Here is a 23,734-nt window from a genome sequence, read left to right on the forward strand (position 1 = left end):
TATTTTATTAGTCTTAATGGCCTGACTTCCACATGTCTTGTTTCCTTTTATTGAAGCTGTCAGAGGCATTGCATTATCTCACATGCGTGCAAAACCAGCATTTCAGTCGAGCTCCTACAGACTTTAAATGCCACAGCTGAAGAAAACAAGCCAGTGGGAACTGCAAAGGGAGGGGGCGGGAGCGGAGTCCAGAGCACACCTACAGGCTAAATCTCCAAAGGCTTCCCAAACAAGCCGAGAGCAGTCTCTAATCAGAGAGAAAGGATAGGTACTTCTCCAGCAAGCTGCATGATTCACTGGAGAAGGGCAAGCAGTCCTGTTGCAACAGAAGGTTGATGAGTAATTGATGGCTCGTCCTAGGCACAAAGCTGAGTCTTTTACCCCAGTGCAGAGCCGCCTGCCAAACCAGCTCTACCGACAGGCCCAGGGGGCAGCAGCACCTGTACTGCGACCAAAGGTTTGAAAGAAAAAGCATTGCAGTCCTATTTTCACAGGAATTCCCCAGTGCTGCCCAGCTGTCCTCAGTTACTCATGCTCACTGCAGCTTTTCATCCTTATTAGCACTCTGTGACAGGGAAACACCTCCCAGCTACAAAGATGAAGAAACAGATCCAGCCAGGTAGCCTGTGGGGAATGCATTCTCTCTGTTGTGGGCATGCTGCTGGCAGTGATCCTGTGTTCTGCACAAAGTAACCCCCTCGGGTCCCTGCACATGGTGCTCGAGGCACTCACTCACCTCCCCAGCCATTCTGCTCGTCTCATTTCCAAGATGTGAAGGACAGTGGTGGTAACTACTGATAGCCAGAGACAGCCTTTTACAGTTGACCTGCCTTCACACAGCTGGCATTTGGACAGCAGGAAATCATGGTATTTTGGCATTAAAAAAAAAAAAAAACAAACCTGCTCCACATTTTGTTTCTCCAGACAGATTTCTTTGTAAGTGAGTTGCTCATATCCACACATGTATCATGCACAGCAGGTACAAATCACTACTGGCCAGGGTGCCATCAGAGGGGAGGCTCACAGGGCATTGTGTACGTGTACTGTGGCAAAGTCTGACCTTTATTTCAATGCTGCACATCCTCAATCCTGGGAAGCCCAGGGGAAGTACTCAGCTGCTCTGTACATATCATAACTGTGGTACAAAAGCAGTTCACACTATACAATTTAAATAAGGAAACAGTCATTGTAGCTGAGTCCACATTTACAGGGCTACTTTTCACAGTAATTTTAACAATAACAACATAGCTCAACATCCCTACGCTATGCAGATGCACAGTGAGGAGCTGGTGCCCCAAGCACCTGGTGCACAGCCTTTCCCAGTGTCCCTGCACAGGGCTCCTGAGGCACTGGGCACAAACCTGCCAAGGTCTGCTCAGAGACATCTTGCTAAACACACAGACACACTCTCTCTCACGTGTGTGCACACAGGATAAATGACACACCTCGGTGCCTACTGATGGCTGCAGGCCACACAGCAGCTATTAGTGTCATGAAAACATTCCCTAAATAACACTCAGCAACATGTCTATCCTCCCTGAGCAGCAATGAGTCTGTCTCACCAAGTCCCCAACGCCAGGGCCATCGGCACTTGGACAAACAGGGAGGCCTCCCTCTTCTAACAGGAAGATGAGAAGAATCCCTTCTTGCATGGCAATGCACAGGCTGCTCCTGCTCAGGATGGGACCAGAGAGGAGGGAGGTGGAACCACTCTGATAACTGAACATGGACAGATCCTACAGACTCCCAAACAGCAGCAAGATGACTTCACACACACTCACAGCAGCGCAGGAACCACAACTATAAATTATATTCTCCAGGGGTGGCAGGGAGCAGGAGGGGTAAGTTCACAGTGGAAAATTTCCTCTCCCTCTAAAGGAAGAGGTTGGAGTGACACAGCAGCACTGAAGTTCATGGCCCTGCTTCTGACACCTCGGAAAGCCCCAGAGGAGTCCCCCACGTTCCATGAACAACCTCCCTCCACCTCCACGGAATGAAGAGTGTGTCACTGACCTTGGACCTGGGGCTGACAGAGGAGGGATGGGCACAGGGACAGGAAGACACCACACACAGCCTTGCTGCTACTTCTCCTGCATGGGACAAACTCTCCCCTGCCTGCACGACCCACTGCTGTGCTCCAGACACACCTTGCTGTGCATTTGACTCTCTGCTGCTGCTGGAAGAAAGGTGAGACTTTAGCTTTACTTTGACTATACTAACTGAGGAAGCTGCTCAAAGTTCACCAAGTTCAAAGTTCACCAAGATTGCTTGCTTTCCTCATCTTTGCAATATGTTCTACAGCCTCTTGGCCACATGGATGACTTACTGGAAGTCCTCAGCCCCTATCTCCTTGCACCAAGTCCCACGAGGAAGGGATGTTGGAAACTGCCAAATGCGAGGTGCCAACACTGTGACTGTGAGTTCAGCAGCTCTTTAAATACTGTTCTTGCAGACCTGTGGTTTCCTACTCCTGCTAGGAAAAAAACCACTGCAGAACACATTGAGCCTGACCCACAATGACATTGCTGGGGCAGCCACCAGTTTAACCACTGCTTGTGAAATATGGTGAGGGCTGTTGTGCAAGGAGACAAGGAAGTGAAGTGTCCCATGCTACTGCTTGCAGCAAATACCTCTGCCTAGTGTAGGCAAAGTTTCACAAGTCCAACACCCCAGAGCAAATTCAATGTCATTTACAATTTTCTTTCAGTTTTTTCACTGGGAAGAGTCCTCCCCATTCACCAGCAGGCATAGGGGAACAGAGGGTACTGGCTCCACTCTGCCATGGTGCCATGGGCATGTCCTGGAGTTCCTTGTGTGTTGTACTCCGTGGAGAAGGCTGAGTAGCTCATTGCCCTGTACTGGCTGTGGGGAGGCACCACCCACTGCCCCAGGCCCTGCTCGGTGCCATAGGGACTGTACATGGGTGTGCGGGCCCCGGCTTTCCCCACCGAGTCCAGAGCCATGTTCACCACTCCTGAGTAGTCCTGGGGAGGAGGCAGAGGTGGGGGCAGTGGGGGCAGGTTGGTGAAGCCCTCTGGGAGCTGTTTGGAGTCGTGCTCAGGCACCATGGCGAGATCCAAGGCGTGGCACCTCGCCCGGAAATCGTTCAAGGTCGCGGCATCGCGGCTGGGAAGCTGCTGGCTGTCCCCAGCTTCGTGGAACCTGGGCCCAAGGGCAGAGAGAATGAGTCAGACCTACCAGAGTGGAAAACCATGGAAAACCCACAAAGATCCCCTGGGGAAAGGCAGGGCAAGCTCTTCCCTTTGCACACTGCTTCATCTTACTGTTACTGTGGATTTTAGCCCAGGCCTCACTGCCACACTCAGTGAAAAATGAAATTCCAGAGGTGAGGCCAGACTACCATAGTTCTGGCTAAGTTCTAAGTTCTCACTCACACCCAATTTTGCAACAAAGAAGGAAAAATCACTGGAGTCTTGTCTCTTCTCCAAGGGACAGGTAAGCTCTGTAGTGCACAGAGCTGCCTGGGAGAGCATTTTGGGACAGGGAAATAAAGAACATTACAAAGACATGAGCATACCCAAAACCAGTGGGTTTGAACTAGAAGAGAAAGCCTATCCTTGGAGCTATGTCCATGCTGATCTACCATGTCTGAACCACATGTGCTGTCCAACAGAAAGCCATCCTCCCCCTTTTCCCAACTGGGTGTTTTTCTTAGGAAATGCCCAGCAGCAGAAGAGGAATCCCACCAATGAAAGTGCAGCTTTGGAGCAGGACTCACCGATATGTCTGGTAGGAGGGCGTTGGCACTTGCTGCTCTCTGGCCAGCCCCTCCCTCTGCTCGGCAGGCACTGGTGAGGCTGCAGGGAAGGCCTGGCTGCTGTTCTGCTCCGAGCCCCAGAAGGGATATCCACTGCTCACCACCACAGGGTTACTCTCTTCCTTCACATCTACATTCTCATCCTTCTCAAAATCTGACTCAAAGCAGGGAAAAGAAAGAATGGGAAAGAATGAGAAAGGAGAAAAGGGAGGCAAAGTTCACAATGGTCTATTGGCAGTTGCAGTAATCACAGGATGGTGGAAGGAAACACACTACCACCTCCTGCAGCCCCTCTGTCTTAAGGGAATGGCTCCTTCCAGCTCTTTTCTGCCCAGATACTGTGGTGATCAGTGCTGCCCTGTCCTCTCTCCTTAACTGTGCTACTGCAAGCAGCACCATGAGCTGGAGCAAGGAATGATTAACCTTAACAAAACTTTCTGAATATCATTCTCTGGGTTTGTTGTGATCAATATTACCACGTTCCTCAGCAGCAGGCTCCTTTTCCTCAGGCAGCTTCCTCTTCTGGCTCTTGGCTGGACTGGGCTTCTGGCATTTTGCTCGTCCTTCCCTGGAAAGAAACAAGATGTGGGGGTAGCTTGGATGTAAGCTTTTTTTGCCTAGATATATAGGAAGGGATGCTATTAGGAGGAGAAAGAAAATCCTTAACATTTTTAAACTTTAAGCAAAAGAGAGTCATCTTTGGCCTTTTTTCATCAGGAAATTTTTTTACAGGGTTTTTTAAAGGCATAAAATAACATGAAACAAAATCTCAGCTATTCTCGTAACATTTTCTGCTTGGAAAAAGCCTCCATTTTTTTCCTTCTCTATTGTCAGTCTGGGGTTGCAATTTAAGCTGGCTGCCCTCAGACCAAGCAGAAGATCTCACTGATACTGGTATCCATCTTCCCTCTTGCACAAAAAATCTCCCACTGGAAGAGACACTTCCACCCACAGGAAAAGGAGACAAGGGAGCCTCCAAATGTCAGAATCAAGCTGATCTCCAAGAGACCAAATGGTCTGCTGTGGACTCCTGTTATCACTGCTATTCACATGTCAGACTCCAGTCTAGCTCCAATGTGCGAGGGAATGCAGGTCTCAAATTTGTCACACCTCCCACATCTCTGTAGGAATTGTCACCTCCCACTCCCCAAGTCTCTGGAGAGGAGGCTGCACAGAGGGACATCACTCCCAGATACAGGGAAATGCAGTGTGCACAATGCAGAGGCTCAGCAGAGCTGGCTGGTAGAGTTTTCTCAAAGACCTTGGGTAAAATGCACAAGTGAACTCCAGCTACAAACAAATTAAAATGAAACAACAGTTTACCTTCGAGTGTTCTTCCCATGTTCACGGAAACCTTTAGCAAAGGGATTGTTGTCAATCTTGAGCTTTGTAATCTTTAAATGAAAGGAACAAGACTCAGCATCAGCATCACAGTGACTAGTTGGCTTCTTCACTGTTCCAAGACCTTCACCTCAGTATTTATCACAACAGATAAACTGTGTGAGGGTTTTGGACACCGCCTTGCCACAGTATCTCAGCTCTCCCAGCAGCTCCCATCACTGAGCAGGAACTGACCCACAGAGAGAAGTGACCTTGCCAGGGTCAGCAGGGATTTGGGTGGGATTCATCTAACCACAGAAATACACAGGGTGAGAATCTGTATCTGGACCTGCAGCCATACTTTTTACTGCATTTGGAGTTCTGTGTCACTGACAGTGCACTCAGCATCATCAAGGTGCATGACTCATCACAGAGGAGATGTTTTCCACAGGAACCACAATGTGCCTGTTTCTTCCCACTGTCCACCACAGGTGCCCAGGATGAACAGACAGGAAGGAGACACCTTCCTTTACAGGAATTTTACAGACAGAATTTCACAGTGTGTCCAGAATTTCACAGCAGCAGAGCCTGCACACTGTACCTGCTCGTTCTGGTAGGCAGTGACAGAAGTGAAGACAGTCTCAGGGAAGCTGAACACCTGGAAGATGCTCCAGCGGACACTGAACAGATCGTCTGCCTGCACGATGTGGAAGCGCGGCTTGTAACGGTGCATGGAGTGCAGGATGATCTGGGACACACAAAGGACAAGGTTTCCATGTGCCACCCCTGCCAGCACACTGCAGGTTCCCTGTGGACACTCCCAGGACACCCATTTCTAACCAGGACTTCCCTAGCAGGGAGCTGAGAGGGCACAAGGGCTGGGCTGAGGGAGGCAGAAGGGACACTTGGGTCTCTTTTAGTTTCTATATCATCTCATTCTCACAAATCCTGCTTATTTCCCACAAAGTCTCATCTGTAATGAATTCCAGCACAACCTACATGCCCATGTTGATCCAGAGTGTTGTTAGTGAGCTTCAGTTTTTGGAAGGAGACAGGTTCTTTCATCCAGTGGCTGCCAGGAGCTGGGGAATCTGGGTGGACATAGGTGCGACAAGGGAGCTGGGGCTCTGCTTTTCCAGCAACTTCCCACTGATCTTTATTCCACTGTGAAGGGAAAGACAGAAATCTGGAGCTTAGAAAAAAATGCTTTCAGTACAAAAAAGCCCCAGTAAGTTTGCTTTACTGTCAATTCAGTGCACTCCTCTGAAGCACAAACAGGCGATTCTTCCTTATGAGCCATGATCATGTTACCAAATCAGCTCCAAGTTTAGTCCTCATTTTTCCTCCCTTTCTCCCCATGGCTGCCAGAAAAGTCTGACATTAATCATGATTAAAACTGTATTGCTTACAATGAAAATTAGTTACCTTTCCAGCTGCTTCCCAAGCAAAACTGACAAATAACTCCAGAGAGGCATAAAATCCATCAATTACTTGTGAACTTTGTCCAAAGAGAATTTATTTATCAGTGTGACAAGTGAAGCATAAAGATTAATCTATTTCAAATAAAGACGAAAAGACAGCATAAATTCTGTTATTTAAAGTACTCACCTTGTACCTGAAGTTATCCATTGGCACAAAATCTACCAGCATGAGGTACTTGGCATATGGGATTAAGCCAGAGACTTTGATTTTGCATTGAGGAAACATTCGTCTGAAGGAGAAATGAAAAATAGAGTAAAAAGGTTTCTCTGTAGAGGGGCTGTAAATGATCAAGCAGCATGTCACATTTACTCACTACTGTGCAAAACCCTGTGAGCACTATTTCTCCAGCCAGCCACTGACCATTTGTCCATCTTATCGATGGACTGTCCAGTCCTGTGGGTTTAGATGGGATAGACACTAACAGGGCAGCAGTCACTGAGGGTCTGACACTGTTACGGCTTTTGTTCTTCCAATTCCTCTAACACAACAGTGGGAAACTTGAAAGGAACTATTTGGAGGTTGTACGTAGTTCCTGGCCTGCTGCAGCTCTCACAGCCCTGGAGGATGGATTAAATCTGAGCGTGGGTAGAAAACGTGCTCTCATCTAAGAGCACACCCAGCTTTCTGTTCCCATACTCCCTGCCACTGCTTTTAACTTCTGACTCTGCAAAAAAGCTTTGACAGCTACCTCCCTACCCAAAGGGATTATTCCAGCTCACAGCAGCTTTGAACAATACTTTACAGCTTCACAATTCCATCTTCTTTCACTGCAAGCTCCACAATACATGACTCATTTTTACTTCAGTGGAGTCTGCACACACAGATCGTTATGAGTCTGGGCCACATTCCTGTCTGCAAACACAGACTCAAACCCATGCCTTTACTGCTCAGCTGCTGCTGCCTGTGACCCAGGCAAAGGGAGCCCAGGGCACTTCCCAGAGCAACCTCAAAGCCACAGGAAGAACGCCAGTGTTAAGTGGTGAGATAAGGGTACAGGAGTATTCTCAGCACATCAGCCCCACAAGTGACCTTTTGCATTTCACAGTTTGGACTTCTGTGACACCCTGAAAGTGCAATTCTTCTGTCAGGATCAGGAAGATCTGCATAACTGGCTACAAAACTAGTTCAAGGGCCACCATTTTAAAAATGAGCATCTGGAGACTTTGACAACAGCTTGGAGGGGTGTGGTGTGTGTGGGCAGCTGTCCTGTGCCCCTTACCTGCCAGATTTGGTGATGATCATCTCAGTTCCTATCTGGTGAAACTTCATCCAGAGCCCCATGTCCTCGAGGGTGACCACGATGGAGCTCTGTGGGAAGGGCTCCAGGCTGGGGGAAGGAAGGGCCTCACACGGCGCTTTCACGTCTGCAAGGACAAACGAGATGGTGACTGCAGACAGACAGGAGGGGACTGACCCCGGGGTCTGGCACTCTGCTACAACAAGCCTCTTAAAAACTGTTACTTTTCTTCAAAGGATTTTTAGTAGGCTCAGAGGTATGGAGCCTTTTCCCACAGGTTTGGTTTTAGCTGCTAGGTCCTTTTGTAAGGATCTGTGTTGTACCAACTCAACCTAAACTCCATTTTCCAGAACTCAAACTCCACAATCCACTGCTCTGGTACGATCAGGGTTACACAAAACGCTTTATCAAGAGAGTGCAACAAAAGCTGAAAGGACTGGAAGGATTTTAAGTGCACCAGTGGGTAACAGGAAAATGCCAAATAGATGGTAGCAGAGGTGAAAAATCCCCCCAGAAGACAAGGATGAGACAGACAGGAGTCTAAATGTAAGTGAAGGCAAGAAAAGGAGGTGACAGAGATAGACTATGGATAGACCATATTGTGAAAAGAGAATGGCTGGTCTGAGCTGGAAGTGGAGATGGGGAGCACTGAGGAACCTGTGAGAGGGGTGGAAGGTGTCTCTTCAGCAGCACACCATGGCAGTGCTGCAATCTGCCTGCTCTTCCTCCTGGAGCCACAGGACCAGCCCAGGGCCTGGGGAAGAGGGAAAGGAAAGCATTCTGGAGGAACTGCCTTTGGTGTTCATGGCACCAATCACCTCTGTACAGCTCTTTGGATTAAAAACTCCTTAAAACCTCCAGTGGGTGCTCTCAGCAATATTGTAAGGCAGGTAAGATTGCTGTAGCTGTACTGAAAAGCCCAGTTCCATTTTAGGTCAGGATGTGACCCAGTACAGTTCTGGTGGGCTCAGTTCAGACCAGCAGGGTTTAGGAAGCTGCCCTGAGGGATGAGGAGCAGGGCACCCCCAGCAGCAGGGCCAGCAGGACCCCTCTGGGTGGTGAATTAGCAGCCAGGCACAGCTATTTGCTTAAAAGTTAGATTTCTCTGCCTCTCAGCCTGATTAGATCTTATTCAGAGGATAGGAGAAAAAAAGGGAATTTTCACCTTATTACAGCTTTCCTGAGTAATGCCTTGAAAAGAGTATTCACAAAAAGTAGATAAGTATTTTCAGAGAAATCAGCTTTGTTCACAAAGGAATGTCTTTCCACAAAACAACCCAATACAAGTCTAAGTGGTTCTTCCCTCAGGATTAAGAAGTAGAAAACATTAAAATGTAATTTGGTCTGTTTGTAGAGGTCTTTAGGCATTTAAAAAAAATTCTCCACCCTTTTTTCTGCTTTGATCCAACATTAATGAACTGGCCAAGAAGTGACACCTAGTTTGCTCACCAAGATTAGCCTGTTAACATCTTCTTACTAAAGCTTCCCCATATCCTCTTGCAAAGACATGAAAGCTGCCATGAGACCATGCATTTGGTAGCTCAGTGCAGCACATGTATCAAAAGGAGTTACAATAAAATTGGGCTGATTTCCCACAGGAGCCATCCAGTCACAAATAAATGCAAACAGGTTTTGATTAGCTAGACAGATGCTCACTCCTTCCCCAAATGAATTTTCGAATTAACATTTCTTTAAGCAAATTCCAATGCCATTAAAAGAGACTACAGCAAGGCAGATCTCAGGAGTCTTTAGTGAGGGGAGATTTCCAATAAAGTCGAGAGGAATTGAAGTGAAAGGAGTTCAACACTGAATTAAAAATCAAAGGCAGATGTTATAATCTGGTTTTTTACCAAAATGAGTCCACAACGCACCTGTAGGAGCACAGTCCTGCAGGAGGCAGGGACAATAAATGCTGCAGCTAAGGTTTTAAAATGTAGTTAATGCCTTTGACTGTGCAGGTTTTGTGTGCACAGGCTGAGGCTGAAAAGCAGGACATGAGCAGTCTGCATGAGGAGCTGGAGCCAGCAGTGCTGTGAGCTGGTGCATGGATCCCTCAGCTGCAGTGGGACCCTGCAGTGATGGACATTATTTCTAGGATCCACTTTGGATTTTGGTTGCAAATTTTGTTTGGATTTTTTGTGCCTGTGTAATTGATGGCTCATGCACTCACTCTCCCACAAAGATGCCTGAGTGTTGGAATTACGGCATGGAGAGATTTGGGCAGAATGTCCAAGCACTGAATGGAACTTGTGTGAGCTCTACTGCTCTATGGTTTCCTCTTTTGTGCAACTTGGTTTTAAAACTCTTATTATCCAAAAGAGATTTAAACCTTTTCCAGCAGTTCTAGTTTTACTTTTTAAGAAATATTCCTATTATCATTGTGTTGGTAACACTATACATGGCCCATTCAAAAACATGTTCTTTATGTCCAGATGAGGTTGAAAGGTAGGAAGCTGCTATGGTAAAGACACTGAAAATTAAGAGATCTTCAATCTATTCTGTGCTTGATTTGAAGGTCCTTTTACCAATAGGAGCAGCTTGTTCTATAGTTTCTGTGTCTAGAATGAGCTGTACATATCTTTTTGTCATCTTAGGGACAGAAAGGAAAAGAGAAATGAGAGACAATTTAGTAGTTTTAGGAGGAAGATCTCTGGATAGAAGATGCTGGAGTACAATTGCCTCACCTAAAGCAGTTCCTCAATTAATTTTCCATTACTGAGACAACGTTAAAATGTCAGAAAATTTGATGCAGCCTTCCCAAAATGTGTAGGATAGGATCTGCAATACTGGAGAACTCCAATAAGGGAACAAGCTGTGCTTACCTTGACTAAAATCAGTTATTATTACATTTGTTGCTGTTATCTTCCAAGTGAAGCCCAACACTTACAGCTATCCAGTGTCCACCAGGGAGGAATGCACATCAATATGCAAAGCTTTCTAATAAATTCATATTGCAAACAAGAAAAAAAAAAAAACAACCCCCAAACCCTCCTATGTTCTCTGATCTTCTCCATGTCAGCAGGAACACCCTGACCCTCTGGAGGGAGCCTCATTTCTCAGAACCAGAGAGTTTTGTGGCAATAACAAATGTATGATGTTTCTACAAATGCAACAGCTTCATCTCAGATGCATCCAGACATCACCTGGAACATTTCTGCTGTAGGGGGTCATCAAACACCAGAAGCAGCCCAGTAAGAAAATGAGGTGAATTCTGCAATATTTGGAATCTTTAACACAAAAATACCATAATACAGTCTACAGTTTTTTCATTGCTGCTCTTTTGTTTCTCAACTTAAAATTCAAGTGGCAGAAATCAGTGTGAATCAGATCAACGCAGCAGGGACTGAAAAAACCCAAAACAGCAGCAAAGGTGGAAATCATCTAAATCACTGCTCAAGTATTTTGTTCATGAATGGCACATCTTGCAGAGGAAGAGAAAGGAAGCTGAGGCTGCCCAGCCACATCTGATGTGCCTATAAACTGGGCCAGGTTTTTTTCTGATGTAGAGTAAAACCCCAGAGTAAATTTAGGGTTCGGTTGCACTGACAAATACAGCACCTCTGGGCTGTCCCAAGGCATCTCTTCATTGTGCCCAATCCAATCCTGCTCCACACAGGAGAGATTAACAGCATGCTCTGAGATGGATTGAAGGAAAACATAATGAATCCTAAGGAAATCCAAAAATTCTTGTGCTGGGGGTGAACCTGGAAGGAGTTGGCTATGCCTGATTGAGGTTCACGCTTTTGAAAGGCATAGGAAATAGGAAATAAAAACCCAAAACCAGAGAGTTTGTATCAGAAATGTTATTAAAGATATGAGAAGTATTCCCAAATTTTCTGTGGCCTTCAACCTGAAGAACTCAGTGCTTTGCAGACAACACCCAAACAACACCTCCAGCCTTCAGCTGAAGGGTCACAAGGTGATGTGGGTAAGGGAGTTTGGGCACAACTGTGAGCAAACCTCTTTGCTACCTTACAAAAGATCTTCTAAGGCTCCCAAAAACACTCAAATTCACCATTTTTCATCTACTCCCATGAAAAAACGTGGTTTTAAAATCCTCTCCAGCCCCACACACTCTTCTATAAATGCTGGTAAACCCTTCAGGAGCCCTTGTTCCCTTTCTGGCTGAGTCTGGGATCTTTCCATGCATGAGAAAAGGGAAGGAGTCCCTCACTTACCTGGTAAAGCTTGCATTTTTCCATGTACTGTGACGTCGAGGAGCTTGCAGGGCCAAGAGAGCCACCAGAGTTCTCACAAGAGGAGCCAAAATAGTCCAGTTCCAAAGCAGGTCTGATTTCCTGAAGCAAGCACAAGCCCTTCCTTCCGAGATCCAGTGTCAAGAGTGAGCGGGATGAGGATGGGACCAAGCACAGCTAGCCAAGGTGAGTTCCTGTTTTATGGAGGCTAATGAGCAGGGAGGAGCTTCCCGCCAGGGCTGTCCCCTTGCGAGCCTTTGATGTCCAAAGGGACAAAGAGAGGAAGGATCTGCAGCAATGGCTGGGGCTAGGGGAAGAAAATCAAAGAGAATTAACATGGCTTTGACATACAGGAAACCCTACAGGGGAAATGCACCTTGATTTACTGCTAACGCACTTTTAAACAAATAGAGACAAGACTGGAAACATCAGCTGAGGACTTGGCTACAAAATAAAAACAAATCCCTTAAACAGCACGCAGGGATAATTTCTCTTTGGCTGTTCGATGGGTTTGTGATCATTTCATCTTCAGCACAGACTCATTCTACTCTTGATTTCTGGTGTCAGAATCAGGATGGCATCGAGCTCCTTCCTTCCCAAGTGGGTGATTAACAATCTGTGTAAAGTTTGCTCTCACAACTGGAATGCTGCAGCAGCACATCCCTTCACCCACTGGTGCCTTCTCCAACAACATGAACACATTTGATGGTGTAACATCACTCATCTGCCCAATTTCTGCATTCCCAGCCTTTAACTGCACTTCTTTTCCAGGAGGATCAGGCACTGAGGTTATGCCTTGCTCAAGGCACTGCTCTTATCCAGGGAAGGCTGAGCAGAAATCGAAGGGCTTGAGCATTTTCCCTTAATTAGTTTATTCTGCAAGTGTGACCATTAGCTTTTGTGCTTGTAAGTGCTTACAAGTGCTAAGAGACAGCAATCAAGGCTCAAGCTCCAGGGCACGACACAGCCATTGCACCTCCTGAGGAAGGGATTCTGTGCATTCACACACAGAAATGGCTGGACTAACATTTACAGGACCAAAAAGTCAAAAGTGGAGGTCAAAAGCAGGATATCATTCTGAATGGGCCAGTGCTGGGTTTCTGCACAGCAGATTTAGGAGCTCTGTTCGTTACAAAACTTGCTATAAGGCTGCATCTCTTTCACTGTCTAGATTTATTCCAAATAAAATAAACGTTTTTTTCTATTTTATCAGTGATGTTACTGGGATATCTGATCTACAAAACAAATTTTGAATTTATTTAGTGAGTTTCTACGCCCAAACAACATTCCTTCAGTTCTGTTTTTACTTCCTTTTGGAGCAGGCAATGCAAAGACATGCAGAGAGGACAAAGGAGCTTAATCAGAGCAGGGACTGACTCTCTTCCAGTGGTATATTGAATTTTAGGCATTCCAGTGCTAGCCAGGGGGAGAAAAGCCAATTCTTAGCGTGGCAAGGAGAATGTTTTAAATAGAAAGATTGGAGAATTTGGGAACTCTTGAAGAGGATTTTATAGCAGGAGATGGGCCACTGGCTCCTGGCACCTCCGAAGAACCACATCCAGCCTTGCTGGCATCCCTTTTAGCCACTGGGTAACACAGAGGACTCCAGGCTTTTCTCCCTCAGGTAACTTGGAGACATCCAGAGCACCACTGAGGAGACGAAAATCATGTGGTGAAAAAGTCAACTTGCAGCTCAAATGGAAATTATTTATTAAATATGTGGAGAAATAAATCAGAAGGGAAAAGGTCAGCTGAAATGATTATCAAGGTCAGATCTCTGCTTGTGCTGGTACAGCCACTACCAGACACCAAACAGGATGCAAAAATGCTTTTTTGCCCTGCTACAGAAGGAAAGCCAGCATTGCATCTGCTCCCCACTGCATGTCCTGCTTTTCTAATGCTAGTATTTTAATTGTAGAAAGCGGAAAAAGACAACCACAATCAGAATCTGAAAAGGAAAAATAGAACAAAAATTGGGTCAGATTCAAGCTAGCAGCAAGATGAATCAACATCCCACACAGTCAGGAACTGCACAACAGCAGCAGCAGCTCTGGGAATTTCAGACTTCACCTGACAGGAGCGTGGGATGTGTATCATGACTTGCTGCTGCTTCCACAAAGGCTATGAGATGGTCTCCTGCTGCCACTTCATTTGCACACCGTGTATCAGCCTGTCTGGGGAACGCACATTTGCTACAAGTACTCAAATCCTTTGGCTTCTCCCAGCTGATTGATGGGGAAGGTGGAGCCATTAATTACCCATGACTGGTTAACAACCAGCTTTCTCCCAGCCATTCTAGTCGCACTGGAAAATGGTTTAAAAGTGAAAAAAAACCCGTGAATTTGTTACTATTGCTGGAAAGCGTGGCTAATGGGAGCAATCCCCAGGAAATTCATCCCCAGCAAAGGGGGAATTTAGCACATTCCCCTCAATCTGTCCATCCATGGAGAGCCCTCAGGCATTCTGATGGGAAGTCAGAGGTGAATGTGCTGGTTGTCCTAACAATTCACTGGCAAATTGGAGGCTGAGGGTGTGGAAAGGGATGGGAGAGAGAGTGGATCTGACATGTGCAGGTCAGTGACAGACACGGCTCTGCTCTGAGCACATTTACTGCAGCAGGGATAAATCCTGCTGAGCCCAGCTCTAAACAGCAGGCTCTGCCCTGTGCTGAAGGGATGGGGTAGGGCAGGAGGGAGGGGATGTGTGATGACAAAAGCAGAGGCCAAGAGCTTTTGCTTTGCATCTCTTTGAGAAGCTGATTAGAAAGAAAACATTCCCCTCTGGGTTTTGTAGGAAGGCAAATGGTTTCTTGGCATTTCTCCCACCTTAAATTTCACTCACCTGAAATGACCTGAAGCAGGGTCCTTACTGCTCAGCAGCACCTGTAGGGAGCAGGTTTGTACACAAAGCATCCCAGCTCTCCAGCACAGTGATATCTCCCCATCACTGGCTGCTGCCTGGGGCTCCCAGACTGCTGGAGAAAGATAAAGTGTCAGGCTTTGGCTAATGGGGTTGGAATGGCACTGCCACCTCTGCCCAGGCAGCATTCCAAGGCAAGCACTCTGCCCAGAGAGCAAGCCCCAGTGTGGGGCACAAAATTACTGCCTGGGAGACAGCTGAATTATAAAAGTGATCTTTTAAAAGAACCAGCCAAGGATTACTGCTCGGGGGCAGTAGCCAGTATCCAACCCTCAGGCTTCCCTCTGTGAGAAAGTGCTGCCTTATCAGCTTTAACAAACTGGCTAAAAGCAAGGCTGCCTTGTCTGCCTGGGTCTGCACAAGCAGGAAGGGAGAGCATGGAGCAGTACAAACGGCATCTAAGAGATCCTCCCCCGTGGAACATGAGGAAAGCCTTCCTGCCATTTAAATGGGACTCACTAGATTCCCACCTGGCACTCAGAGGCCACAGTTCCAGAGCATCTTGGCAACTCTTTGAGAAGGATCCTCTGCCATCTGCACAGAATGAGTACTGGAAAGTAAAAAGACAGGCATATCATCAACAGGGACCAAAATAAAACAGATAGCTCTACACTGATACCTACTTGTTTTCATACTTCATTAAAAACATGAAGTGGCCTCAGATTCTCCAGAATCCACAAACTAGCTCCTTAAATGCAGGCTCAGCTTCCTGTGAAGCAATGGCAGCCTGATTTATGCACACAGGGCCATGGGGAAAAGCAGAGTTTTTCCAGAGAAAAAGCCTGATGAAACTCTTGCTCCTATAGCTGTGCCAGCATCTGACTCCTTGTCCTTGTTAGTGCCTGACACCTCACCCAGAAATAGGAAATACAAGTGCAGGGTTGGCCAGGACAGAACTGCTGAGCTCTGGCAGCACAGGCACAGCCTGAACTTGGGCAGCTTTCTGAGCAAGTCTCTGTGGGTGGCTACAGGAATGGTAAAAGCCTGCAGAGTGTTTTGAGAGCCTCTGAAGAAGTGGTACATATCTCCTACCATGCTTGCAGCACAAGAAACAGCTCCTACCCAGCTCTTACAGCAGCTCACACAACACAGCATTTTCTTCTGATGGAGGGAAATGGCACCTTTCCCCCTCCTTTTTATGGTTTTGATTTGATTTTTCCTGAGAAAAGCTGTCTGGTATCTTCAGGTATATAACAAGCATCATCCAGACCTTCCTACCCTGGGACCAGTGCAAAGGACCCTACAGAAAAACCCCTACAGATCTCTGTGGGACTGAAAACCCATACTGAGCCCCCTACTGCATCACCCCCAGATTTCCCCCGTGCTGTCAAGAGTGCAAAAAATGACATTTGGCAAAGCCAAGCAGCTGTTTGGAGAGGCCTGTTGGTAACATCCCCACGCTAATTCACCACAGGGTCCAGGCCAGAGGCTCTGAGAGCTGTAGGGGATGGGTCACAGGGCAGCTGGGACAGGATCTGCTCTGGAAGGGAACGTGGGAAAGCAGCTCAGGTAGACAAAAAGTTGTACACTACAAGCTTAACACACGATTTTCCTTTTGCAGGTTTGTGGATTGAGGAATGTGGCTGCACAGCTGAGGAGGACACTGCCCCGTCCCCCTGTGCAATGGCCCCAGTGCTGCCTTGGCAGGGGCAAAGGAGGGAAATACTTAGCGGCCACTTAGCACTGCAGGCTGGGTCTGGCCTCAAAGGCTGCAGTCCAGAGTCAAATGCAAAATATGCCTGTCTAGAGCCCTTTCAAGTTCTCCCAGACTGCTGATGTTGGGTGCACTGTTTTCCTGTGAGCCCATTGTGTTTCCAGACAGAGCTCAGCGCTCTGTCCTGCTCCAATCCACAAAAAGGAGCTGCTGAAAGGAGCTGCAGCACAAGGAGAGCTCTGCAGGCAGCTGGGTGCCAGCAGTGCCTTGTGCAGCCCTGCATCCTTCCTCCCACTCCTGGCACTCAGCAGCCCTGCCTGAGCTCACTGCTCAGCCTGAGAAAACACGGGGCAAATAAGCCTGGCTTAACAGCCATCCAGAAATACTTCTATATTTGTACACATGTGCACACACTCATATGCAAAGAGAAGCATCATGCAGATCTTCAAATCCGCTGGCAGTTCACTTAACCATGAATTGAGACCAGACAAAAGCCCCGGGCAGAATGGATTCTGCTGAGCAGAAGCCCAGCAGGCAATACTGCAGCAATCTCTGCTGTTTCCAGAAAAAAAGGCAGCAGCTCACACACCAGAAGGTTTTATCTAAACTTCATGGACTTTCCAGATTGCTGATACACTGTCATGGTACCGTTGGTTTCCACAAAAGATTACTTTTGTTGGTGATCAGTGATCATTACTTTTGTTGGTGATCAGGCACTTTAAAAGTCTTGAAACCAACAGGTAAAAAGCCAGACTTCGATCATGCAAGTTACTGTGTTTGGCAAAGACAGATCTCTTCTGTCATAAGGAAGTTTCCATAAACTGTTCATCACAGTAAGGTTGTAATCAACCAGGAAACCATAAACATGTATAATTCCATATCAGAGGAACGACCTTCAAAGAGCAAATTAAAATTAAGATTTAAAGTGTTTGGATTTAAAAAATCAAAACTGCTGTGAGCTCTACAGAGCTGTGTAGAGCTCAGTTCCTCCAACATCCATCCTCAGAAAGTTCTTTAGAGTCAATAGTGAAGTTAATTATCATTACCAGAAATCATGACAAGAGAACAATTAAACCATACACAGCAGATTTTGATTCAGAGCACTTACAATAATCACGTTTCATTTTAATAAGATTTATTACTGTGGCATTTGTTTTCCTTTTATAGTATTATTTATAATTTCTTTGAAAAAGAACTATAAAAATTATATAGCCATAGGATACATACAACTGCACAGGCATCTCCTGATGAACTGAACACACAGGATGTCTGACCTGCAGAGTCTGAGCTGAGCTTTACAGGATCTCCCAAAAAGAAAATGAACACCAAGACAGATTCATGCAGCACACTCCTGCAAGATGCTTTTTGAAAGCTGATACAGAACATTATGATGGGACATACATCATCTGCAGCAAAGCCTGAAGTCAGTAACAAAGAGCTGAAAATATATATGAACTTAAAGCAGAAAGCCCTTGACAAACTCTGAGCTGCATTTTTCTCACCCAGCTTGTTCATCACCTCACAGAAAAAATGACATTTGGGGCCATAATGACAATACTCAGGTAGAATCCTTCAAACCACTGATACTAGAAAAAAGCACCTGTCAGATTTCATGGATTCCTCAAATCAGCACTGGGAGGAGGCTGCCATAAGTGTACATGAACTGACACAATCAAACACAGCTGCCACTTCTCCTTGCACTCCCTCATCTCTCCAGATTTTTTCCCTTCGTTCCCCATAGTGAAATCTCTCATCCTCAGTCTTTGTTGCAGGCAGATCACAGCCCAGGGCTCCCTCCCCCTCCCCAGCAGATTGTGAAGTGTTTATGACCTGCCCTCTTATGGCTCTAGAGGTGCTGAATGGCCTTTTCCCCCCCGAGTCTCAGCTCCTGATGGGCAGCTACAGACCAACTTTTAGCGGGTTTGCTCCCTCGTTGTGGATTTTATTGCCAGTTTGTCTCTTCAGCTCACATTTGTAAGCTCCAGAGTAGAGTTTTCCCTGGGTAACACTCTGCAGCTCAAAGAACTCCTCTTGTTTTTATTACATCCTTAGTGATTAAAGGGATATTTAAACCTCACAATGCTCCCTGCTGTGAATATAAAAGCCTAGCATCATTTCGGATAGATGTGCTTAGAAAAAATAAATTAAAAATTAGCCCTACTATATCGAACAAATGCTTCTAAGTGGTTAAGAACATCAGACACCTGAATGATTTAAATAGATGGGATGCAATTCCTTCAGAAAGCAAGGGTGACACATGGCTTTTTCTGCCAGAACAGTTTTACAGACAAGTTTCCCTTGCAAGGAGGACAGAGGTGTGCAATGAGTGCATTATACTGAAAATACTGCATTTTATCTACTTAGGCATAAATGACTTAGATTTCTTCTCCTCTATAACCCTGCAGACATCATACACTTTATAGATGCCACTCTTAAAAACACAAACTTTGCATTTGTGAGGCAAAACTCTTTTTAAGTGACTGCCACGTCACAGCCTGACCTGTGCCTGCCAAGCAAATGTAGATACAAACAATGCAAGGTGAATTCAACAGAAATATTTATCAATTCTGCTCAGAAAAGTGCTGGGGAGTGTGCAGGAGGAAATCAAAGTCACATTTGCAGCAAGCGTTGCTGTGAGCACAGATCAGATGTTATCAATAATGAGGTCACTGCTTTTGCCACCCTCCAATGCTGCAGTTTCTGGTTTAAGTCTCTGCAGGGAGCTACTGCTGGGCTCAGCTTTGGTGAGCTGAGCCTGCCTGAGATGGAGGTTTGGGCTCACCACCAAGGGCCTTCATTTCCCAATAGCTGTTGACAGGGCAGAGAGAACCTACCAGACCTGGGGGGCTTGTGCTCTACAGGACAGGAGTGGACAAGTTACAACAGCAGCCAGGGAGGGCTGGCTTAGATTATCAGAAACCTGGAGCAAACATCTGAAATCTAAGTCCATACATAGTCCCACTGTCTTTCTGACTTTTTATCTTGTATTTCCTCTCCATGATGGAACTACTACTCCTTCTCTTCCTTTTGCACCAAACTTCGAAAAGCTGTCCAAAGGAGGAATTGCTGAATCTGGAATTCTTCACCTTAATTCCAGATTTTCTCTTAAGAGAAGATCACTTAACTTTGTTTAAAATAGTGATGTTCAGCCATATCTACCAATAAAAATATGGTAATAGTAAGGAGGTTCCATTACAGAGGTAATTTCTAGGGTTTTCTGCACTAGGTGTGATTTCATTTCCTTGTTGAAAATATAACCACAAATATAACCAGATGATATATATGTGAAAATAGCATGTAGTTGAGCAGGAAAGTGGCAGGGTCTCTTTCTGTGAGTGTGCTGTAAAACAAACTGATAAAACCACATGTAATTCTTATCACCTCATTATCAAAGCTACTGGGGAACTGGAGAGAGACTGGATGAGGTGAACACAAGATTAGAAGAGTTGGTTAAGGAAACCTTCCATGATGGATGGCCCTATTCACAAAGAAGAAATGAACCTGTCTGCAGGGTGTAAACATTCAGATGACAGAGGGATTAATATTCTACAAAGGGATATAATTATCTTCATTAGCTGGATGAAAATGAGAGAGAAGCAATTTGACTATCCAGGAAAAACACTGTGGCTGTGCAAGGGCAGCCTGTTCTCAGAGGAAACAAACTCCTTCCTGTATGAGGCTTTTAATGGCTTTTGCACACATCAGTGGCATTGCAGAGAACAATCCTGCCTTCATGTGAGCAGTAAAGCAGGCCCTGATGGATCTGCTCCTCTCCTATTCCTGTGATTCCTCAAACGAGCACGAAATGACTTCAGGGCCACACGGATGTTGTGCTGGCACATGAACAGGCTGCTGCCCAGAGGGATGGAGCCCAGGCTCACTGACACACTGTGGTCACAGCACTGCACATATCCTGGATTTCTACACATCACAATTCACAAAAGACCAGCTATGGACTCCCAAGGGAGGTGTGGCTGCAGCAGAAACACCACTGACCTTGGGAGAGCACTCCCCTCCTGCACTCCAGGGCTTAGGTCAGCATGAGGGGACAGGTGACAAGTTACTGAGCCACTGGGTTACATTTCCCACAAAGTGCCTTTGGGTGACAGTGGAGATACACTAAAGCCACAGCCATTGTGTTAGAGCTGACAAAAGACTGATCCAGGGATGAGAGAAGCATTTTCTCTGCAGTTCTGAAGCACAAAGTTTATGAGCTGTTCTCTGGGCTTTCAGAGGGCTTCAAACAGCCCTCAGGGGAGAAAAAAGAACTTCAGGTTACACAACCATGCCCACTCTGTTCATTTAACTCCTGCACAGTGTTCATGGTTCACCAAGTCATTTTATGTGTTCTAACAAACTCCTGCCACAGGCAGCTCCTGCCTTTTTCCACCACAGCTTTCTTTTCTATCCCTTGATAACCAAGAGCAGGTCAGAAACAGAACATTCCCTGTGCTGAGAAGTCCTTCCTTTGAGGAATCCAACCTAGGGCTGTTCTTGCAACAACATGGGATGGACAACACCTCCCTATTCTCTGTCTCAGCCCTAATGCTCACAGAAGTGCCAGGTTCAGCTCTGCAAACTGGAGTCCTTTTAAGCAGAGCTGATCCAGCTCTGGCTGAGGCAGTGGGCATTTCTCATGGATTCTGGAGAGGAATATATCCATCTTTGTCCAGTAAGGTCAACCTAGAGACTGACTTCCTACCCTTCAATACCTAGTTATGGTCTCTGATGAGTAGAAATGCAGCAAACCCATTAACTCCTTGTTTAAAGATGGCTTTAACCTTGCAGAGAAGTAAAACTGACATAACAGTTATTTAGGAACAAAACTTGTCAGGTTGTGGTTTAGCACTCACTGCCTGAATTTTTTCTAGCCTGAAGACAAATGAAAATATTCCTGCAGAAACACAGATCTTGTTGAATTTGCATCAGGATCAGGACAGTCAGAATAAAGGAAATAATCACTCTTACCTGTCCCCCTGACCAGCTTTGCCTCTGCAGTGTAGCCATCTTCACTGATTTTGTGACCCAAGAGTTCCAAACTGCTTCTGTGCCACATCCTCAGTCACTTCTGCCTTGCATTAGGTGAGACAGTGCCAACAAATCTGCAATGGGATTATCCCCATTAAAAGGTTTTCTGATGAGCCTGGCCTTACACCTTTTTGCCAGCCCCAAAGTTAAAACTGAAGCCTGCATCTTATTCAGCAACACACCAAAACATTCAAGCCTCAGTCTGTTCCTGTTTGCAGAGCTAAAAATTATGTTAATGGATGAAGATAGTGTGTGAAGAATAACTTTGCTCAAGTTATTATTGAACAAACTCTGCCCAAGCCAAGGATCCTGGCTCTCCTGACAGCAGTTCTGCCCCAGCTTTTCCAGAATGTTGCCTTCAGAAATGGAATTAGGCCCTTAAGAGAGCTGTCATTTAAATGCATTTACCAATCAGAGGTCATCTTAAAAAAACCTCAGTGTACTTATGCTCTCATTCCATGTCTAGCTAAACAATGTAAGAGATATAAACCAGAATTCAGCAAAAATAAAAGCAGCAGAATCAACCCTCCCCACTCCAAATCATTCTCCAGCAGGCTAAATCTACATCAGTGTTTTGGCAGTGAGGAAATATTCTCAAAACAACAGTATCACAGCAGTAATGTCTTCTGCTTTGGAAATGTGTTACCTTGATGTTTATATAGCCACAGGAGACCATTCAACAATGGCAATGTGTTAATTCCATTGACATTATCGCTCAAATTCAGTCACAGGGGCTGGTGAATCCTCTTTTTTACATGCCTCTTTCATCTAAAAGAGAATAAAGCAGCACATAATGGATGGTTAGTAACATATTGTTAAATGGTTACAAGACACAGGAAATTTCAGCCAGGGAATGGGAAAAACTGAAAAATCCAAGTAAGTCTTAATTAGAACAGAGATTTGTTTTCCCAGACTGCACTATGCCAATTTCTCAGCATTCAAAACTAAGGATTCTCCAAAAAAACTGAGCATGTTCTACTCTTACATGAACAGCCACCTTTTAGTCCTCTCCAGAACTCTGCTCATGGGAAGCTCTGAGTTATTTGGAGTTATTCACCATCACAAAAACAAACAGGTAACTTTTTGTGTTGCTCTCATTTAATTAATTATGGGAGTGCTTGCTAGTGGATACTTATATTCAATCACTTAAGATGAAAAGCTCACAGTTCTACCCTATATTGGCTAGAACATAAAATTATAAACACTTATGACATATAAAAATATCCTAGCTGCAAATTCAGTGGCCATTTAGGGGAGGTGGGACAGTTTTGGACAAGCAGTTTCTATTTGATAGAGACACAAAATGGAAGATAAACTGAAAATCTCACCAGCCAGTGGAAAGCTCTGAGGCAAAACAGTTCTTTTGACTTATGATTTAACCAATAAATCAATGGTGTTACCATGAAATAGATGCAAAAAGTGAATATTGACAAAGCCCAGGAAGAATGAGCCAGCTTCAAACCCATCTTATTCCAAACCTCTCACCAGTTCTGCTGCTACTGCTCTGAAAGCCACCAGGATTTCCTTGCTGGAGCAGTATCAGCCACTGGGGGAAGATGGGGGAGAAAAGCTGTTAAAGAAAATTATATTCCTAATAAACATTGCCTCAGGGATCACATGAAGACAGGTGTCACTAAACAGAACTCACACTAGTTGTTCTGCAGAGTTCCTCCACATGCCACAGCCACCATAATTTCAGGGAGAACTAATTAGGGCTGAATTTTTTACCAGCAGAGATATTTCCACCTTTCCTTGGCCTTTTGTATTTTTCAGTGGTTAACTGTGAGCTTTTGAGTTTGCACATATTAAGGAATTTAAGTTTGTTTATTTTAAAGCAGTGGAAATTTCAGTTGTAGAAACACTTTATGTCACTGAAAAACTGCACACATCATAGGCTGAGGGTGACACACAACCTGAGGCTGCCCTTTGCTGTCTTCACTGAAATCAAGGAGCTTTATGTTTGGTACCTTGTTGAATCAGGCACATATTTAAGAAGAAACACTGTCTTCCTTCCTCCTCTCTCCCTCTTCCCCAGCAGACACTCTGCACTTGGAAACAACATTTCCATATTTTCATATTCTTTCCAGGTACTTTTCCACATGTGTTGACAGCACCAGATA

At 45.5% G+C, this 23,734-nt stretch overlaps 1 protein-coding gene across 3 annotated transcripts; it reads right to left on the reverse strand.

Annotated features, from left to right (window-relative positions):
• On the reverse strand, positions 1-22,361 carry LOC117004963 (T-box-containing protein TBX6L-like). Of its 3 annotated transcripts, XM_033076164.1 has the most exons (12): positions 22,261-22,361; positions 21,555-21,688; positions 15,403-15,482; positions 11,996-12,320; positions 7,800-7,944; positions 6,707-6,809; positions 6,098-6,262; positions 5,700-5,846; positions 5,102-5,172; positions 4,255-4,346; positions 3,740-3,932; positions 1-3,162 (listed from the first exon to the last, which is right to left on the reverse strand). In XM_033076164.1, the coding sequence occupies exons 4-12, from the start codon at positions 12,009-12,011 to the stop codon at positions 2,736-2,738; spliced, it is 1,359 nt and encodes a 452-aa protein (XP_032932055.1). In that variant the 5' UTR covers positions 12,012-12,320; positions 15,403-15,482; positions 21,555-21,688; positions 22,261-22,361; the 3' UTR covers positions 1-2,735. The 3 variants fall into 3 exon arrangements, with proteins under 3 accessions (XP_032932055.1, XP_032932056.1, XP_032932057.1); XM_033076165.1 differs by lacking the exon at positions 15,403-15,482; XM_033076166.1 differs by lacking the exons at positions 15,403-15,482; positions 21,555-21,688; positions 22,261-22,361 and adding an exon at positions 14,855-14,895.
• Positions 22,362-23,734: the final 1,373 nt, after the last annotated feature.

Source organism: Catharus ustulatus, chromosome 18, assembly GCF_009819885.2.
Source record: "Catharus ustulatus isolate bCatUst1 chromosome 18, bCatUst1.pri.v2, whole genome shotgun sequence".
NCBI classification, from domain to species: domain Eukaryota; kingdom Metazoa; phylum Chordata; class Aves; order Passeriformes; family Turdidae; genus Catharus; species Catharus ustulatus.